Source organism: Phyllostomus discolor, chromosome 2, assembly GCF_004126475.2.
Source record: "Phyllostomus discolor isolate MPI-MPIP mPhyDis1 chromosome 2, mPhyDis1.pri.v3, whole genome shotgun sequence".
Lineage (NCBI taxonomy): Eukaryota > Metazoa > Chordata > Mammalia > Chiroptera > Phyllostomidae > Phyllostomus > Phyllostomus discolor.
In genome coordinates, this window is record NC_040904.2 from 154,432,093 (window position 1) to 154,451,554 (window position 19,462).

The 19,462-nt window shown below is 39.4% G+C and overlaps 1 protein-coding gene across 1 annotated transcript in view; it reads left to right on the top strand.

Moving 5' to 3' along the window:
- The window catches only part of WIF1 (WNT inhibitory factor 1), a 69,735-nt gene extending 55,581 nt beyond the window's left edge, over nucleotides 1-14,154 (top strand). The window contains exons 7-10 of the mRNA XM_028533187.2: nucleotides 3,191-3,286; nucleotides 9,294-9,389; nucleotides 9,891-9,986; nucleotides 13,303-14,154. Of these exons, the coding sequence (XP_028388988.1) occupies nucleotides 3,191-3,286; nucleotides 9,294-9,389; nucleotides 9,891-9,986; nucleotides 13,303-13,424 (410 nt within the window). The 3' untranslated portion in view covers nucleotides 13,425-14,154. The remainder of the gene's footprint in view (nucleotides 1-3,190; nucleotides 3,287-9,293; nucleotides 9,390-9,890; nucleotides 9,987-13,302) is intronic.
- The last annotated feature ends 5,308 nt before the right edge of the window (nucleotides 14,155-19,462 follow it).

Genomic DNA, 19,462 nt, shown 5'->3' on the forward strand with positions numbered 1-19,462 from the left:
GAAAGAACCTCTGTGTGAGTCAGGATAATAATTTCGGTTGCCTGCTATTTTCTGATGCAGAGTACTTTCATACAATTATCTGATTTTATTCTCAACAACCTTTTGAGATGTATAGAGTTTCATCCATCGCATTCCCAGATAACTGAAGTTTGTGCAGCTTGAGGAGACTGACCCAGACGCACACCTTCCAGTGCCCCATGCTGACACTTAGACCACCGCTTCACGAGTGACGCTGAATCTGGGCAAATGCCTCGACCTCTCTGTGGGTCATGTTTCCCCATTCCTAAACTGGAAATGAAGTCATTGACCTCTTATCCCCGACCCCACAGCCATTTGAGATAATATGTGAAACCATCTCTACCTTTTATTTCCAAGTAATCTTTTAAAAGTAGAGCACTGGATAAAAAAAAATTTTTTTCATTGGTATTCATAAAGCACCAATGGTACAGATAACAGCCAGTGTGTGATATTCTTTATTGTGAATCTTTATTTAAGTTGTCTAAATTTAGCATTCAGCTATTGGAAAATTAGGCATTTCTTAAAGCAGAATTAAATTCATGTTATATTGAAACTATTTGGAAATAAAGCAAGTCCTTCGGAGATTTGGGTGAAGAACTCATGTATTAACAGATTTAACGGGAATATTTGTGAGGCCTGCTTACGCAGATATGGCTGTTACTGGTGTACTTTGTACAGTGGAGTGTCAATCACACTGCTTTTCTTTCTTTATTTTTTTAAAGATATTATTTGATTTTTTAGAGAAAGGGGAAGGAAGGGAGAAATATCGATGTGCAAGAGAAACATTGATCAGTTGCCCCTCACATCCCTCCCATGGGGGACCTGGCCCACACCACAAGCTTGTGCCCTGCCTGGGAGTTGAACCAGCGTCCCTTCAGTTCACGGGCCAGCGTTCAATCCACTGAGCCACACCAGCCAGGGCCAGTTGCACTATTTTTCTATTGACATGGTTTTACAAAACCATGATCACTGTTCAGGGAGAATATCTATCTGTATTCCAGTACATTTTACATTTGATAATACTTTACTTACCTTTTAGATGAAGGATTTCCTTCCTTGTTAAATTTCATTAATTTTTAAAATTCTTCTAGAAAGTCTACTGAAATTTTATTGGGTCTCACTGGAGATCTAGGAACATTAAGAAACATTTTTTTTACTACCTCAACCAAAAATGCTTTTATTGTCCAGGAGGGACTATAGAGCTTCTGAAAAATGGTTTAATTACTGGCATGGACCTAGACCTTGGCACTACACATTTAAAGAAACATTAAAGATTAATTTTCATGGGCTCTTGGGACATCTTCACAAACTTCAGGAATGCACTGGCCTACCGTACCCTCAGTGCCTGTGAAAGCCACTGAGGGTTTGTGGCTCACTTTTCTGGTCAAGAAGCATCACACAGGGGAAATGTAGAGGGGCTTGGTCAGCACTGTGAGCTATGATGCAAATACTAAGAGTGTGGCCAAATTTTATAACCAGCTTTGTCATATTCTGTAACTTTCAAACAACCTCCCAGGCCCGCTGAATTCTACATGTTAATAAGGTCTGGTGCCCAGAGGGCTGCAGCCATTTGGGCACTGATCCTGATGTTTTCACATCTGAGAATCCCCAGGAGAAACGGGGACAGGTGGGGAGACAAGACACGCCCACAAACACAACTGTCCGGCCCTAACAACACCAGCACCAAGGAGCAGAGAAGAAACCAAAAGAGCTGGTTCCCCCAAATCCACATCCTAAATCCTGCACCACATGCTGCTGCTCCCCGTCTCCCACATAGTGGGCTTGATTTTTGCCAAAACGAGTACATCATTGTCTTAAGCTGAGAGATACTTGGGATTTTAAACAAAAAGTTTTCCCTTTTAAGAGGCATGGTGTTCATAGAACACTCTAGTAGGACTCCTTTTTCACAAAGAAAGCACACACTTACAACTTTTGGATTTCCTTTCTGGTTTTCCTACTGGAAGCTTTACTTCGGCTTTTGTTCATCTATAGCCAACTTTGGCCTGTTTTATATAGGACAAGAACACATAGGCCATATAACTGGAATTGCTGAAAATCCAAGCTCTTATTTTAATCCCCTTTATAGAATGAGCCAACTTACCTATTTTTAGATATTTGCTCTCCCCCACCCCACATCTGTCCTCCTTCTATTTTAGGTGCCAGTGAGCAGCCAAATTCCAGAAGTTGACAGCCAGGTTTTAGGGTGAATTGCACACAGTCCAATTTTTACCTGGATAATTCAGTGAATTGGATTTCCACAGTAATATACCCAAGTTCTTCATCCCTCTGGTTCACGCTGCTGCCACTTCCCTGCCCATGGGGTCTCACAAGGGTCAACAGGCTGTCTTTTCCTGAGTACAATTATCCCTTCTCCCAAACATCATGAAAGTTGATTTAAAAAAAAAAAAATACTATTACTAAAGATGAACCTTTGTTCTTATCCTGGAAAAAAAAGTTACTTTCTTTTTTGTTGGATCCTAATACTTAAGACTTCTCTTCCTTTTATCTATTTCAACTTAAAAACTTTTCCCTTTGAAAGTTTTCTCATTTTCTTCTTCCTTTACCTTAAAAACTTTGGGAGGGTTTCAATGGAGCATTATGTAGTAGTAGGACATTACTTCCCTTTAGACATTGTATTTCCCCCTTTTCACTATTGCAAACAGCTTTTAAGGAGAATCTGGCTCAAGAATATAAGTGAGAAGCTTTACAAAGGGAACACTACGTGACTCCCTCACTGGGGAGGAGGGTGACATGAACTGGGTTTGGGGGGAGGTGGAGACTGAAGATGTATTGTAGTTCAAAACAAATTTCTTTGAGGTTAAAAACAATGTTTTAATTTCTAAAATAATAATAGGGATGGGGCTTATAGTGATCTCCTTTTAATGGCACAGATGTTTATAAGAAAATAGAAAAGAATGCTTTGCACACCGTGCCTCTTTTCACTAAGGGATAACCCCTCGGGTGGGTTCTATGTAATGTGGCATCCTATTATGCTGCGGGAGTCCATATGTGGTCAAGTGGTTCCAATTCCTGTATTTATAGCATGGCTTACTTTACTACATAAGTAAATGGGTGATAGCAGATGCCTCCAAAATATCACCTAACTGTAAGTGAAGTTCTGTTTTTAGATTTAACATACTGTCTAATGCAATACCATTATTCATTCTAACAGCAAACTGCTCAACTACTTGCTTTAATGGAGGGACCTGTTTCTACCCTGGAAAGTGTATTTGCCCTCCAGGACTAGAGGGAGAACAGTGTGAAATAAGTGAGTATTGACCTGCATTCTCTTTGATTTTTAGAGACCTTAGAAACTCCATCTAATCCCTTCATTTTATCAATGAGCAATCTGAAGCCCAGAGACAATGAACCGCTTGTTTAAGGTCTCAGGACAGTGGTTTCTCTTCACTAGACTCAGCCCCCATTCATTTAGCTAAAGGTGGGGCAAAGGGTGACTAAGCTGAGCCCAGATGACTGAAGAGCAAACACTCTGCTGAGTTATGACTGGGTTTGGGTTGTTGTCCAGCCTGTTGCGTTGTTCTTGGTGGTGATTTTGTCTCCTTCTCATTGTGCAGAGCACATAGTTTTAGCTTGGAAATGTAGACCAGAGCTTTGGGACAGCTGGAATTGGCTCACCTACCCTCATGCACAGAGACGTTTTTCCTCTGCTACTCACTACCACATTCCCTAAACTAGACTGAGCCTAGTAACCCATCTAAGACAAAAGGATAGACTAAAGAAAAAGAGGAAAAAAGGGTGCATAGCAGTAAAGAACAAACTAACAGCACACACCACATGAATGAATCGTGCAGCTCTCCCATTAAGTAAAAGGAGCTAAATACAAAAAAGTGCACACTGCATGATTTCATTTTTTTTGAAGTTCAAGAACACGCAAAACCGATGGATGCTGGCAGAAACCAGGATAGTGGTTGGGGGCACAAAGGAACTTTATGGGCTGCCAAAAATGCTCTATATCTTGTTTGGTGAAGTGTCACATGAGTGTTTTATTTATGTAAAAAAATAGTTGAGCTGTAAACTTAATATTGGGGCATGTTATGCTTTCACTAGATATTTGTCATGCTCCAATACAAAAAAAAAAAATTACAGGTGGAATGTGATAGAGAATCATTGTTTTGGAAATCAGGATATCAAATTCTTGTCCTGGCTTCACTTCCTACCACCCATGTCACCCTCAGCAAGTCCCTGAAGTTCTCGCTTAAATTCAGAAATGAGCCAACCCCATTCTGGATGGCTTTATGATCCAGAAGGCAGATAACATCAAAGCTCTTGCCTTTGGAAGGCGCAAAAGCAGCGTGAGCACGTCTGATGAGGGCGCATATCCCTGACTTTCTGGAGGTTCTGGAATATGGCATTTTCATTTCCAGCTGTATTGTATCTGTAAAACACCACTGTGTTTGGTGTTGTAGTGGGTTCAAAATTGAATACTGACTTCCTATTCTTAACTTTCAACCTCTAATTTATTTGTGGGTTTTTGTACTTTAATGAGTACTAGATGAAGTAACCATTTTTTATAGAGTTCAAATGAAATACCTCTGTAGTTTCCATAGAACATGTAATTAATTGCCAGGATGTGGTTTCTGTTCTTATTAGTTACCTAGCCATGATAAAGATATCTGTGAACTTACTCCCCTCAATTTTCTCCCTGTACTTACTCTCAGACTTTGCATAGTTAGTCGGTTCATGTTTATGGATCTTTGTTTATGGGCTCATTTCTCTTCATGTAAGTACGCCCTTTCATGCCCTTAGGTTTATGACCTTTCCATTGGCAGAGACAATGTTCTTCTATTCCTGGTTTTTTTCCTAACTGCACCAAAAACGTGGGCCTTTGAAAGCTCTTGATTATCCCTGTCACAAGTTATATGAAATCCTTTTAGGAAACCTTCTGTTCTATTATAGGAACCACATTACCAAAAAAATATGGACATAAGTCTTGAGTAGGAAAGTACCACTGGTATGTAATAGAGACAAAAAGTTGAATTATGTATTCTTTTTTTTAAATGACAACTTGTGCTTTTATAGGATACATCAGAAAATAAAGTAGAAATTCCTGGCTGGTGTAGCTCAGCAGTTTGAACGCAGGCCTGCGAACCAAATGGTCGCCAGTTTGACTCCCAGTCAGGGCACATGCCTGGCTTGCCAGGTCCGCGGTAGGAGACATGTGAAAGGCAACCACACATTGATGTTTCTCACCCTCTCTCTTTCACTTCCCCTCTCCCTAAAAATAAATAAATAAAATCTTTTTAAGAAAAGAAAAAAAGGAGAAATTAAGAGAAATTTTAAAAGCAAACAAAAATAACTTGCAACTATAATAACTGCTTTATAATTTTTTGTAATTCTTTGAATTCTGGAATATTCTCTCATGGCTGGACCACTAATGAAACAGTTTCTTGAGCCATATAATACTTATTATTTTATATATTCTTATTTTTAAATTGAGATCTAGTGCACATACCATAAAATTTAGCATTATAAGTATATAATTTAGTATACTCACAAAACCATGCAGCACTTCTATCTAAACCAGAACACATCACCACACCAAAAAGAATCCCTGCATCCACTAGCATCACTCCTTATTTCCCTCTCCTCAAGACCCTGGAAAACACTAATCTACTTTGTGTCTTTAGATTTTCCTGTTCTGTTTCTAAATTTTCCTACTCCTATTTGTATAAGTAGAATCACATAATATACGGCCATCTGTGTTTGACTTCTTTCACTCAGCATGTTTCCAAGGTTCATCCATATTGTAGCAAATATCATTGCTTCCTTTTCACTGCTGGTTAATATCACACTGTATGGGTATACCAGCCACATTTTGTTTGTCCATTCATCAGTTAAGGAATATTTTGTTGTTTCTACTTTGGGGCTATTATGAACAATGCTGCTATGAACATTCATGCACAAATTGTTATGTGAACATATGTTTTCAGGTCTCTTGGGTATATACTTAGGAGTAGAATTGCCAGACGATAATGTTTATTTTTTTGAGGAACTGCCAAACTATTTTTCTAAAGAGCCCCTACCATTTTACATTCCCACCAGTAATGTTCAAGGGTTCCAATTATTCTACATCCTTGCCAACACTTATTTATTGTCTTTTTAAATGAAAATATGTACTTTGACATTATTTATATATATTTTTTCTGGCCTGTAGTAGGATTGATATCTTCTGAAACTTCATTCTGACTTGATTATGAAGTACACTTGTAGATTAACAAATAAGACCATGAATAGAGGTTATCTGGATACAATTTATGTTTATTGTTATTTAAGTTTCAGAGATCTCCCACAATATTTTAATGAACCTTTAATTAAAAAGACCAAATTATTTATACTCTATAGTAAATGGATTTTTTTTCAAAGATTTTATTTATTTATTTTTAGAGAGGAAAGGGAGGGAGATAGAGAGAGAGAGAGAGAAACATCAATGTGTGGTTGCTGGGGGTTATGGCCTGCAACCCAGGCGTGTACCCTGGCTGGGAATCGAACCTGCGACACTTTGGTTCACAGCCCGTGCTCAATCCACTGAGCTATGCCAGCCAGGGCTATAAATGGAGTTTTTAAATAACTTAATGGGTTCTTATTATTATAAAAGTTCTCTGTAAAAAATTTAGAATACTGAATGAGACAATTACAAATCACCCTCAGACACAGAGATGATGATTGTTGGTACTTATCGTAAGAATTTAAAATCTTTTTCTGTGTGAAGCAGAGTAGCAAATTTAAGTTAACCCACAACCCAGTGGGTAGAGGAAGTTTAATACCTTTATTCTGTTGATATCTTATCTCATTGTTCTCACAGGACGTACCCACTGGTTACAGAAAAATACCAAGTGTTTACACTTAGTCAAATCTGTTTGTCTTCCTGAATTCCCTCACCTCTTTTACATAATCTCTCAAATTTACTTAGTTTTCCACTGTCTAATGGATACCAAAATATCTTTAGGAAAAGAAAGTCAGTATTAAAGACACTTATAAGACTCTGAATTTTAAAACAATCATATCTTCATGAGCCTTTAGCTTCATGAGGTTTGGTCTAGGCATGGCTTCTAACAGTTGCCTGCAGCCACATTTCTGTGCTGTGGTACCCAGGAGAGGACGTCCTCCTTTGCAGCTGCAGTGAACCTAATGGTACTCACTTCCCTTTTGCCAAGGAAATAAAAAGACCCGTGGAGTCAATGAAAAAGTTCTCACCACAAATCATTCTCTGTGTTGTCCCTGGTTACTGAGTTCACTTCTCATAGAACATGGGAAAATTTGGGGTCACCAAGTATTTCACAATAAGTACTCTTTCTTTGCTGCCATGTAATTATTGTCCCACATCTTGCTTACACTGAAAAACCTCAGTGCACTGATCCAGTGCACTGGATCATACTGTGATATGATATGATGGAGTCAGATTTTTTTCATGTAAACAGACATTCAGAGTTAGGTGTTCCTTTTCTTTGGGTAAGAGTTAGGATCTTGACCAAATAGTAAATGCTATTCTTTGTATCCAAGCCTAGCAAAAAGGACCCTTTTGGATTTTGAATGGGTAACAAAAAGGCGGTATTCTATTATTAAGGTTGTTTATAATAATGAAGGATGTTCCTGTTTCTGGAACACCTCATACATCAGAAAAATCTAAAGGTCTAATGGCATTCTAGGCTTTTGAGAGACTCTAACATCTCAATATTAAGTCTATATTGTCTCCGTCATGACTAAATGCTGCTTCATTCAGAAAGTCCTTTTGAATAAAAAGAAAAGTATGTTTCAGCAAAATGATTTTCATAATGGAATTCACTTCATGTCTATCAAGCACACTGCTAGCAGTAAAATACACAGTAGTTAACTTCTGTCAAAGCTTTGACCATAAAAAGAAGAGCTTAGAGAAGGAAAGGTGGGTGTGTAAGGATAAAGACTTCATTTCTTCTGCTTATGTACTGAGGCCTTTGTAGTAAGTATCCTGCTAAAATGGAAAAAAAAAAGAACAAAAAAAACATCCAAACTCCTCCACTACCAAAATCTAATGGCTGTGCACTCTCTTTGCCACCTCATCATGCCAGCTGTGGGGCATGGTTTCAACTCTGCATGAACCAACCTTTCTCTTCTACTTCTCTAAAAAAAAAAGTCAGCCTTAGGACAGCAAATTCTAGAGTACAGAGGGAGATAAGTAGCTTTGGGAGTAAGAAGAAAATTATTATATAGTTTTTTATAACTAAGGCCCAATTCCAGCTCTAAAATCCTGTGATTCAAAGATCTGTGAAAACACTAGCAATACTCAGTTGGCATGTAGATGAAAGAAGAATGATGTATTATTAGGATCTAAGACATTCCTGAAAAATGCATAGGTGTGTATTAGGCACCTTTTGTGCCCCCCTTGACATCCTTCTCTGCCAGCCTTTCCCTCCAGCCACTGCTACCACAACCTGTTTTGCACAAGTACAACCTGATTGCATCTCATCTTAGCTGTTCCACATTTCTCTTGCTTTCCACCCAGAAACTCCTCTGAGTCCTAAAAAAATACAGCCTGCACTCAAACACAGTTGCAGAATGGAAACATACAAGCAAATTATCCCACAGTGTCACCATTGACCAGTGGGAGGCAGATGCTGATGACTACATGGCCCCTCTCATTTCCTGTCAGAGGATTTGCAGGTGCCATCCCTCCTCAGAAGGATGCAGGAGAGAGCCTGACTGTCCCAGCAGTGACCCACCCACAAGCATACTTTTGTGCTGGCTTTCCCTCCTTCCCTGAGTCCCTCTCCCCATCCCCCCATTCTGTTTCCTAGGACCACTTCCCCAAATACTCTGTCTGTGTGCAGGCCCTGATTTCTGGCAAATCCTAGGCTAAGGCAGATGCCATCACATATAGGTGCAGGCCTGCTTTCAGAAAAAGTGACATTCAAAAACGAGAACTCAGAGAAATCATTTACAGGGTCATCATATCTTCGCTTTTAGTATATCTTAAATTAGAAGTGCTTATGAACCAGTTAAGATATTATTCTATTCATAAAAAAGTAATGTAAATATAGTATGTGGGCAACACATTGATTATAGAAAATATATATTCAAAATAGTCAGTAAAAATACTATCCTATTTTCCAAAAATGAAATTCAGATAGAATAGAAGCCAGATTAGATCTGAAATAAGTGGAAATAACTGCCATTTAATAGCTTTATCCTCACAAAGCTTTGTAATTCCTTTGAAAAATGTAATTACCCCTGAACAAAGCACTGAGTTCCTTGCTTACTTGCATTCTTCTCTGTTTCAGGCAAATGCCCACAGCCCTGTCGAAACGGAGGTAAATGCATTGGTAAAAGCAAATGTAAGTGCTCCAAAGGTTACCAAGGAGACCTCTGTTCAAAGCGTAAGTACCCCAGATGCAATCAGCCTGGGTATGGGACAATTAAAGTCGCTGCAGTCTTGTGCTACATAATTTCTGTGCCTACTGCATGTTGCCTGGGCATCACAGTTCACCTTTCTCACTGAGATATATGTTTCCTTTATGTGGTCCAAAGACATTGTAGGAAATCCACAGGTGTAAAAAGTTACACTCATTCACACACACAATGGAACTTTTTAACCCTTAGGAGTTTCTTAAGGGAAATAAACCTACACTGCCCAGCAGTTTCAAAGTCCTGCTGAGTGTCTTTTGTGAATAAGAAGCACCAAACTTAGTTTAAGATCTCTCTCAGGATTTTCTCAATAAGTCCCAAGCTAACTTGTAGCTGATGATTGACTTAGAAAAAAAAAATTAGGGGATGAAGCCAAAACTAACACATTCTAAAGAACTGTAAGAAAAACAGCTGTGTAATTCTGTTGAAAAATGAAAGCTTGGGAAAGATTCTTTTATCTCCTTTGATTCTAGCTGTCTGTGAACCTGGCTGCGGGACACACGGAACCTGCCATGAACCCAACAAATGCCAATGTCAGGAAGGCTGGCATGGAAGACATTGCAATAAAAGTGAGTGGGAGCTGTCTGGGGAGCCAGCCTCTTTCACATCTGTTTCTTGGCTCCAAAGACTAATAGACAACTCATAATTCAGCCTGCTTTCCATTTCATTAAAAGCAACTTCTTCCCTCCGATTTCTCCCCCAGGCTTCCTCCTGCTGCCCACACAGTCTAAGTTTTAGAGTGTAAAGAGAATACATCTCTGCAAAATATCACATCTGTAAAACATCACCACAAATGTTTTCTAGATTCCATTAGCAAAACAGGTTGCTTTGTTAACAAAAGGTGTCAAATATGAAAGAAACGACAAGTAAAACTGAGATTTTAAGTCAAATGTGGAATTAGTTTCTACATGGCTCTGATTTTATCCTTCAAGATTTATCAACTAGCATAAAAAAACACGAAGAGTTTTGCTCTTTAAAATCTTTACATTATATGAGTTCTTTTGAGGGAAAGAAAGGGTTTATAAAGTATGGGAAAGATACTATGATAGAGTTACATTTTTTCAAATTTACTATAAAAAATGAACTAGTTATTGAGATAATCAACCACTGGCCTGTTTTATACACAAGATGAAACTTGCTAAATGCAACCACTTCATTGTGATTGATATATTCTCTGTGCTAAGTATGAACTTGGACACTGAGGACACACCAATGAATAGGCAGAAAAGACTCTGCCTGGTAGAGCCCAGGTTCTAATGGGAGGGACAGTCAATTTGCAAGTGAACCAAAGAAACAAGGCCATTTCTGTCCACTGGCAGCTAGGCCTCAGTCTCCCAAGCAGGGGCCCACTGTCCACTCCAGTCATACAACACCCTGCAGTAGCACAAGTCCAGATTGTGTCTCTCACAGTGGTTTTCAGCCTTTTTATCTAATGGCACACATAAACTGATGACTAAAATTCTACAGCAAAAATATATTTTTTGGTGTGCTGGCAAAAAATTAGGTATAATATCGATTCATTAACACCAGATGGCTATTGTTGTGTCGGCTATTGTCATTTTTTATTTGACAATCTCAGGGAAATGAGGTCAGTGCCCCAGACTAAACAGGTCAGGTATTACAGGTTTTAAAAATTTTTGCAGCACACTGGTTGAAAATTACTGGTATGTCATATTGTGTCTCAAAAATAATGGATATACTTGAACACATCATTTACATGTCAGATGTTTTCCTAGATCAAGGGTCTCCGAAGGGTGATGTGTATAGCTCAGTGAGTGTGGAAATGGTCAGCTGGGGTGCTAGAGGAAAAATATTAGTTTTAAAATATATTTTATATTATTTTATTTGTATTAGTACAACATTATTTTATTTATATTAGTACAAATACATAGGTAACATAAAAATTATATTTCTCAAGCTCAAATTTATTTTTGTGCTTAAATGCTCACATTATATTATCCTTATGTATATATAGTACATTTATATGTAGGTATACATGTTTATTTATTTGTTCATTTTAAGGTAATTGGTGCCTGGTCTAGACTACACTAACACATTGATTTGATTCTTTTTCACCTACTGAATTGATTGGACAGTGGATTAAATTGGCTTCAATAACAAGAATTGTGGCTTCTCTGAAAAATAGCCCCTTTACCCAGGAAGTCATGGTTGAATGGTATCCCTGCTAGGACCTATATACCAGGAATCCTTCTTTGGACTAAAAGACCTATAGAAAACTGATCGTTTCTAGAGCTATTTTGGAAAAGAGTAAACCAAACACTTTGTTCTACCCTCATCTGTATACAAACTGTGAGGCTTGTCCCAGAATCAGAGAACCTTTTCAGGAGTTCTAGGTGTCGAGTCAGACCGTACATCTCAGGATTCAATTACAAAAGGTTTCTGGGATTCACATCTGGGCCCTGGTGACCACTGAGAGTGATGGGGGGACAGCACGAGGTCCACTGTTCCTGCTGACACTCCCGGTCACTCTTCCAAAAAGAGGGCAAGTTAAGGGCCACCTCGGAGTAGAGATGAGCAATTGAGACAGGTGTGCCAACCCCAGGTGGCATCCCCACTTGAAAGCCATGCTGCTGAAAGCTCCGTCACAAGTGTACCTCCTTCGGATCAGGGCATCAAGAAGATGCCCTGGTACTTGATTAAAACGCAAACGTGTTTTCTGCGAGAGGCCACCCACCACTTTGTACATTAGCTAAGAGAATCAGGCTGAAAGAATGAGGTTTACTTTGACCAGAGAGAGGTAACAAGGAAGCTCTAAGTCACAGAGTTCTTCTATGAACAGATTCCCAGTGGGGTGGCACGTTGGGAGGTCCCAGGCACTCAGACACCTCAGTGGGGAGGAGGGTACTGGAGATGGACCACTCTGCTAGGCTCACCCTCACAGCAGGGAGGCTTGGGGCTTCATGGGTGGCAGGGCCAACAGCAGGGTGGGGATTTACTCCAGCACATTGTTGGCTCATGTTTTGGCTGTTCCACAAGCTACTAGCCTGCATCCTGACAATTCAAAGAAACACATTCAGGCACAAAGTATTCTGTTCCCCATACTTATTTATGGCATGCGTGCATTTAAAAACCACAAGGAACAAATGAAGTGCTGAACTTGACTCTCATGCACAGGAAGATGGAGGCAGATTTTTACAACGTGATTTCTGTCTTGGATCAGTTTTAGGGAATCGGTAGAAATGAGTCTGTGCCCAAAAGCTCACACGTAGGAGGAAGGGAGGCCTCAAGTTGTATAACTCTGCTTAACAACAACTGAGCTGGAAATAGATAGACGCCCACCTTGACTAAAACTCACAAGTCCCCATTAATAAGGAGGCATTTCAAACCATAACCTTTTCTTAATATGTACAATGGAAGTCCTTAATCTTTACAAAATGCCTTTTTTGGGTAAACGTGATAGCCACACGTAATTGGATGGTCTATACGAAGAGTAGAGGTTGTTAAGTTGAACAATATAATTGAGGCTAGTTTTGCAATGCAGTGAAAAGGATCAATGACCAAATCCTCTGCAAGGGTATCCCTACATTAAAACCTCAGTGCTAGATCCTTACCAGCCCTGAGGTGGAGAATATCCTGCCATTCAATCACATTCATCCAACCTTTGCACCAAGAGTTTCTGAATAGCCAAAATATGTGGTAAGTCAGACATTCCATGGAAGCCAGATTTGACAGAGTTAGTAAAATAGGTTTCTTTGAACAGAATTTGAACCTGTAACATCTCTTCCATCAGGTAGTTTTGTGGTTGCTGTGGTCTTTTACTCTGGGTTGAAAAGGGAAAATGGATTTCATTTGAATGGTTAATAATGAATCTGAAGAGCCTGTTTTTGTAGTTTCTTTTCTTTTAAGCTGTGAATAATTTTGCAGGGTATGGAGCCAGCCTCATGCATGCCCTGAGGCCAGCAGGCACCCGGCTCAGGCAGCACACGCCTTCACCTAAAAAGGCGGAGGAGCGGCAGGATCCACCTGAATCCAATTACATCTGGTGAACTCCGACATCTGAAACGTTTTAAGTTACACCAAGTTCATAGCCTTTGTTAACCTTTCATGTGTTGAATGTTCAAATAATGTTCATTACAGTTAAGAATACTGGCCTGAATTTTATTAGCTTCATTATAAATCATTGGGCTGATATTTACTCTTCCTTTTAAGTTTTCTAAGCATGTCTGTAGCATGATGGTATAGATTTTCTTGTTTCAGTGCTTTGGGACAGTTTTTATGTTATGGCAGTTGATCAGGTTAAAATTTTGCCTTTTCAGTGTGTAGCTGGCAGGTAATTTCCAAAATCACAATGCATTCGTGGTGTCGAAGGGCTGGGAGTATATTAGAGAAGGTAAATGGAACGAATAAGCATAAATCACAAGGGTTTGGTTGAAGCAGTTAATTGTGCTGAAGTTACAGCATTTTAAATTTTATTGTCCTGTATTTAGACATTTGTCACATTTTTTAATTGTCCTTATTTTTAAACTCTCAATACATTTTGACCTTACCATCATTCCAGAGAATTCACTATTAAAAAAAGAAGAAGAAATAACACTGTGGTAGTGGCATTTAAACAATATAATATATTGTAAACACAATAAAATAGGGAATATAATGTATGAACTTTTGGCATCGGCTTGAAGCAATATAATATATTGTAAACAAAACACAGCTCTTACATAATAAACATTTTATACTGTTTGTATGTATAAAATAAAGGTGCTGCTTTAGTTTTCAGAGCGTGGTATGGAGTGGTCTTTGCATGTGCTATCTTGTGAAAATAAAGTTGGTGGTTGAAACTGCAGCGCACTTGAAAAGAGAAGCCGCCCCACTGTCAGACACCGTCCTGGCTCTGCAGCTCCATCTCTGCTGCCGGGCTCTGTCTCCACTCAGCCACACCGCACAACGCCCTGCTGTCACTGCCTACGATACTGCTGTTTGTCAGCTGTCAGCTGTCATCATTTCTTCCACAAGTTCTTCTCTAACCAGGATGTGTCCTATATCACATTCATGGAAGATTTTCTAATGGTGTCAGAATGTTGCACCTGAAAAGTGCCATCATTTATTAAGGACCTGCCATTTCCCACCCACATCACACGTGTTGCCTTACACCCCTGTGAGGCAGGCATCATCGTGCACTTTCACAGACAAGAAAGCTGAGTCATGGTGACAAGAAGCACTTTACCCAGGATCACCTATGACAGGATATGGTTTCAAATAAGATGGACAGGTTTCAATCCATGAAACCTTACGCTTTGCTGTTCTTTCTCTTTCCTTTTGACAAAATATAGCACAAAACAAAACTCCACAAATCCTAGGTAGCAATCTTCCCACCTATTTTATTCTCCTCGTTCTCCTAAGGGAACATGAACTTTATTATGCAGATATTCTAAAGTCTGCAAGTTTTCTCATGCTAGGGAGTGGCAGTGATCAGTTGTGTGCTTTAGGCAAGTGAACACCGGGAGGCTGGAAGCAGGGTGGACACACCTTGTCACGTTCGGTGCCAGACCTCAGCAGTCCCTCTCCTTTACTAACCAGAGCCCAGAGTGTCAGCCTGTGGCCACACAGTGCTTGCAAAGCAGACGGAGATCAGGGAGCTTACCTTGGGATCCTAACATGAGAACCAACTTTTTAAGACTTGTAAGCAAAAATCCAACTGCATAATACTGAGAATCTAAGTGGCAGAGAGTTAAATTTGGGGATAGGATAATAATAATGATAACAATAGCTTACATTTATATAGTACTTAGTTTATCTAAGTACTTTAATTATATTAACTCATAGATGAAAAAAATAGAATGGTGGGAAATTGGACCAGAGGCAGGGTGACAGACTGTCACCATCTAGGTTGGTCACCCCAGACCATTCTGACTGCATACCCCATTCAAAATATTTGAGCACACAGTCCTATGTGTATATGAATATTATTTACATACATAACTATCAATATATGCATTATAAAAGCCACAAATGTTAAAAGGAAAAGGTATAAAAAGCTCTATTATATTCTTCACTTATCCCAAAGATGGTTTTGCATATACCCTGGAGTACATTACATACACACCCCATAGGGGACCTCAGGTAAAGGGAAGAGGTAATAGAATCTGAAATGATTTTACCATCAGACAGGAAAGTTTGGACTCAAGCGAGATTTCAAATCTAATCGATGGACTAGATGGCTGATTGAATACAGGGGTTCAAAAGAGAGAGGGATCTGGACAGGGATGCTAAAGACTGAGAAGGAACAAGTGTGGGTTTCCAGAGATGTGAGCTCAGTTTTGAAGATGTTGAGTTTAGAGTGCCTTTACGACATCTTGGTGCAGAATGCCTTGGAAATACAGTTAGGAGGTTAGGCCAACAATTTTTTAAGTATTAGTTACATTATAAATGAATAATACTAATTACATGTTGAATACTTTAATGATACACACACATATATGATAGCTTTGGTAAAATACAGTAGGATTCAGTTGTGTTCTTGGATTCCATATCCAGTGAACCTCCCTTGCAGCTTACCTATGTATATTTTTATTTGTATAACAATATGGCCTGTACTCCAGCAAATCACCTGAGCACTTCATCCCACCCTATAACCATGTGTATTATGAGTTTTCATCCAAGATGTACCCTTGGTTACTTTGTCAATTTATGTAGAATCACAATAGTGGAGGTCAGTTCTTGAAACAAAGGCCAAGAACTGGGATGTGAAACAGTTGTTATTACACATATGAAGTTACCATAGGAGAGGAAGAGAGGGAGGAATAGAAAGGAGGAGGATGAGAATATTTATACAAATTATCTCTAACTCTGGCCAAGCCAAGTTTGTCAGAGCATATTCCCGTACACCAAAAGGCTGCAGGTTCCATTCTGAGTCATGGCACATACCTAGGTTGGGGGTCCTATCCCCAGTCAGGGTGCACACAGGAGGCAACCGATCATTGTTTCTCTCTCACATAGATCTCTCTCTCTCTTTCTCTCTCTCTCAAATCAATAAAAATATATCCTCAGGTGAGGATTTAAAATTAAAAATAAATAAATAAACATAAAATACCTCTAAACAGTAACTTAAAAGTAAGGAGTGAAGGCAGTCTGAAAAGACACATGCCGATTGGCCAGATAAAATAAGTAGAAAAAAATGAATTTAAAGGAACTATGGGTTAGACCATAAAACAGACCAAGGAGGGAACCCCCGCACACTTATGAAGGTGGACCATATATTTAGCTGTAAGCTCTGCTCCAGCCACCTCAAACAGGAAACCATAAACACAAAAGCTAACTAGTTGCTCAGGAGAATTTAAACTATACCAAAAACTTTCATTTGGGCTAAATCAAGACATACAGGTCTTTGGGAAATCTAATTTTTGGCATTCCTTCCATTTGAAAGTCTTTAAAATAACTCTTCCACATTTATTTACAGAAGAGCTACATGAATAAATAAGAGGGCTTTTCTTTTTTTTAAGTGGCCAACAGAGTTCAGCTTCTCACCCACCATCTCAGGCAATTTGTCTCTGACCCAGAAATTCTGTACCCCAACCAGGGAACAAAAACTCTCCAGTTAAATCCAGCCAAGCTACTCAGAGGGAAGTTCATTAAGCTTATTGTTGCTTGAGCATGCTCCACAAAATTCTTAACACCTCCCCAAGTGGTTTCTTGAAGTATTCCCTTCAACCTTATGCAGTATTCCTTTTTTAAAAAAAAAAAAAAAAGATTTTATTTAATTTTTAGGCAGGGGTGGGGAGAAAGAGAGGGAGAGAAACATCAATGTGCAAGAGAAACATCGATCGATTGCCTCTTGCACATGCCCTAACTGAGAAGTGGGCCCACAACCCAGGCATGTGCCCTGATCTGGAATAGAACTTATGACCTTTTGCTCTGCAGGGCAACACTCAATCAACTGAGCCAAACTGGTCAGGGCTGCAATACTCCTTCTAAAAAGTTTAGGTAAGTAACTTTTTTCCCACTTCATTCCAAGACCACTGAGTCATATAACACAGTTTTAGCTTGATATGCTTAGTCCTAGCCCCAGATTTGCTCGCCTTTGCCCTAATTGAGAGAAGAAAGCAGTGCCCCCTGTGGGTTCTCATAAAGAGGTGAGAGTACCAAGCAGTACACAGTGCTCTCCGTGACATAGGGTAAAAATAGATAGGGCTGTTTCCATATTCTTGAAAGAGGCACAAATCATCGCAATGGAGTGCAATGTAATAAAAACATTTCTAGCAAAGTAGGGAAGGGGAAGGGGATGATATCATGAGGTGAGCAATTTTTAAATTGGGTAAATGAGAAAGATGGCCATTTCAGAAGAATTTCATGAGGCAATAAAAAGGAAAGAAAATAAATGATTGTCCAAAAACAGGAGTGTCGTCGTCATAATTTTTAGGTGGTTTATGCAAGTGATACAAAGATAAAAGTTTAATAAGCATATTGAATAAACATCCTCCATATGGCTTACTATAAAAAATAGAAACCATACTCAGGAAACTGACATCATAAAACAAAGTATTCAGGTGTTCAGTGAGATTTTTTAAAATTCTAATGTGAACTCCACATGTAAATTGATTTTGCACCTGTTTACTGGTTTATTATCAATAAGAGTATAAACATTACAAATGAAAAGGAGTTTTTATTAAGTATTGGCATTGCAGAGCTTTTCCTTGGTAACACATTTCCTAATCATGTTCAGTTTGCACAACTGATGAAATTACCTGGCATCTCCGTAAAGTTCGAACCAAGAAAAAGGCTGCTCTGAAATGAGAAATAATCCATAAAATCCACAAGAGGATCAATCAAACTAGATTCACTGTGGGGTGCATACCCACCTTCCTGCTCTAGTGGACATGACATTGGACAGTCCAGCCTTGAGTGTGGTCCTGAGGCTGGATGGGAGCACATGACTGGAAAAGAAGAGCAAGAGGAGACCTGGCCAGCTAAAACCCAGGAGAACGACCAGCTGTATAATTTCAGGGGCCCAGAGAGAAGTTTAATGCAGGATCCCTTGTCCAGAAAGTATGACAAACTTTAAGATAGTGACTGCAGAGCGTTAAACCAAGCCTGGAGGTCTTCTTAGTGCCACGCTCTGTGCAGCTGCACAGTTCACATATCCATGAACTTGGCCTTGTCCAGGAGCAAGTTATTGGGTCCATGTATAAAGAAGTTTAGGTAAAAACATCTGCCTCTCTTTAGGCACTGGCCACATGAGCTCTTTCCTTGCCTCCCCTCCATCAACTGCAGCCCCATGGCGGACTGTCACAACCCAAGCCTGAGAGTAGGAGAATCAGTAGCCATCAAACCAGCTAAGTCAGCGACCACTTACTGAATTTTTCCTGTATTAACACTGCAAACATAAAAATAGGAGAGAAAGTGGAAGACAAATTAAGAAGACACAATTTATTGCTCTATGTTTCAATCCAGTCAGGTTCTTTGAACCTCAGTTCCTGCTTAAGAAAGAAAGAATTTGTAACTTTAAGTTTATGGCTCACAAGGGAAAGATACTTTTCAGAATTCTGTGAACAATCCATTTTAACCAAAAAGATAATCTTAAGTCATTCCAACTTATAACTGCTGTTTTTTATTAGAAGACAGAAAGGCAGAAACCTGGCTGGAGTTGGGATCTTAAACCCTGTGACAGAAATGAAGTTCATCTCCACCCATGGAAGCTTGATTTAATGAAGAGCCTTATGATACTCTCCAGAAACCCCAGAGACAAATGTCCCCAAAGTCCAAATTAGTTTTGCCTTACTTCAGGGAAACACCCAAAACTAAAAAAGCAAATTTGTAATTTTTTAATACTTTATAAAGAGGAATATTTGGTCATAGTTTGCATTTGTGCCCACAACACAGCACACTTAGGGAAGCAGCAAAGCCTGCCTCTGCATAAGCTGGCCAGCCATGGGTTCCCCGTCCACTGGGCACCTTACTGAATAAGGAATCCTTGGCTTGTGTCACAAGAGCTAAACTCCAAGTACCCTACTGGAGTTTTAAAGCTGCTCTGCTTTTCAGTCATTTGGACGGTCTGCCCTGGCTTGTTTATTTGGATTACGTACTGCCT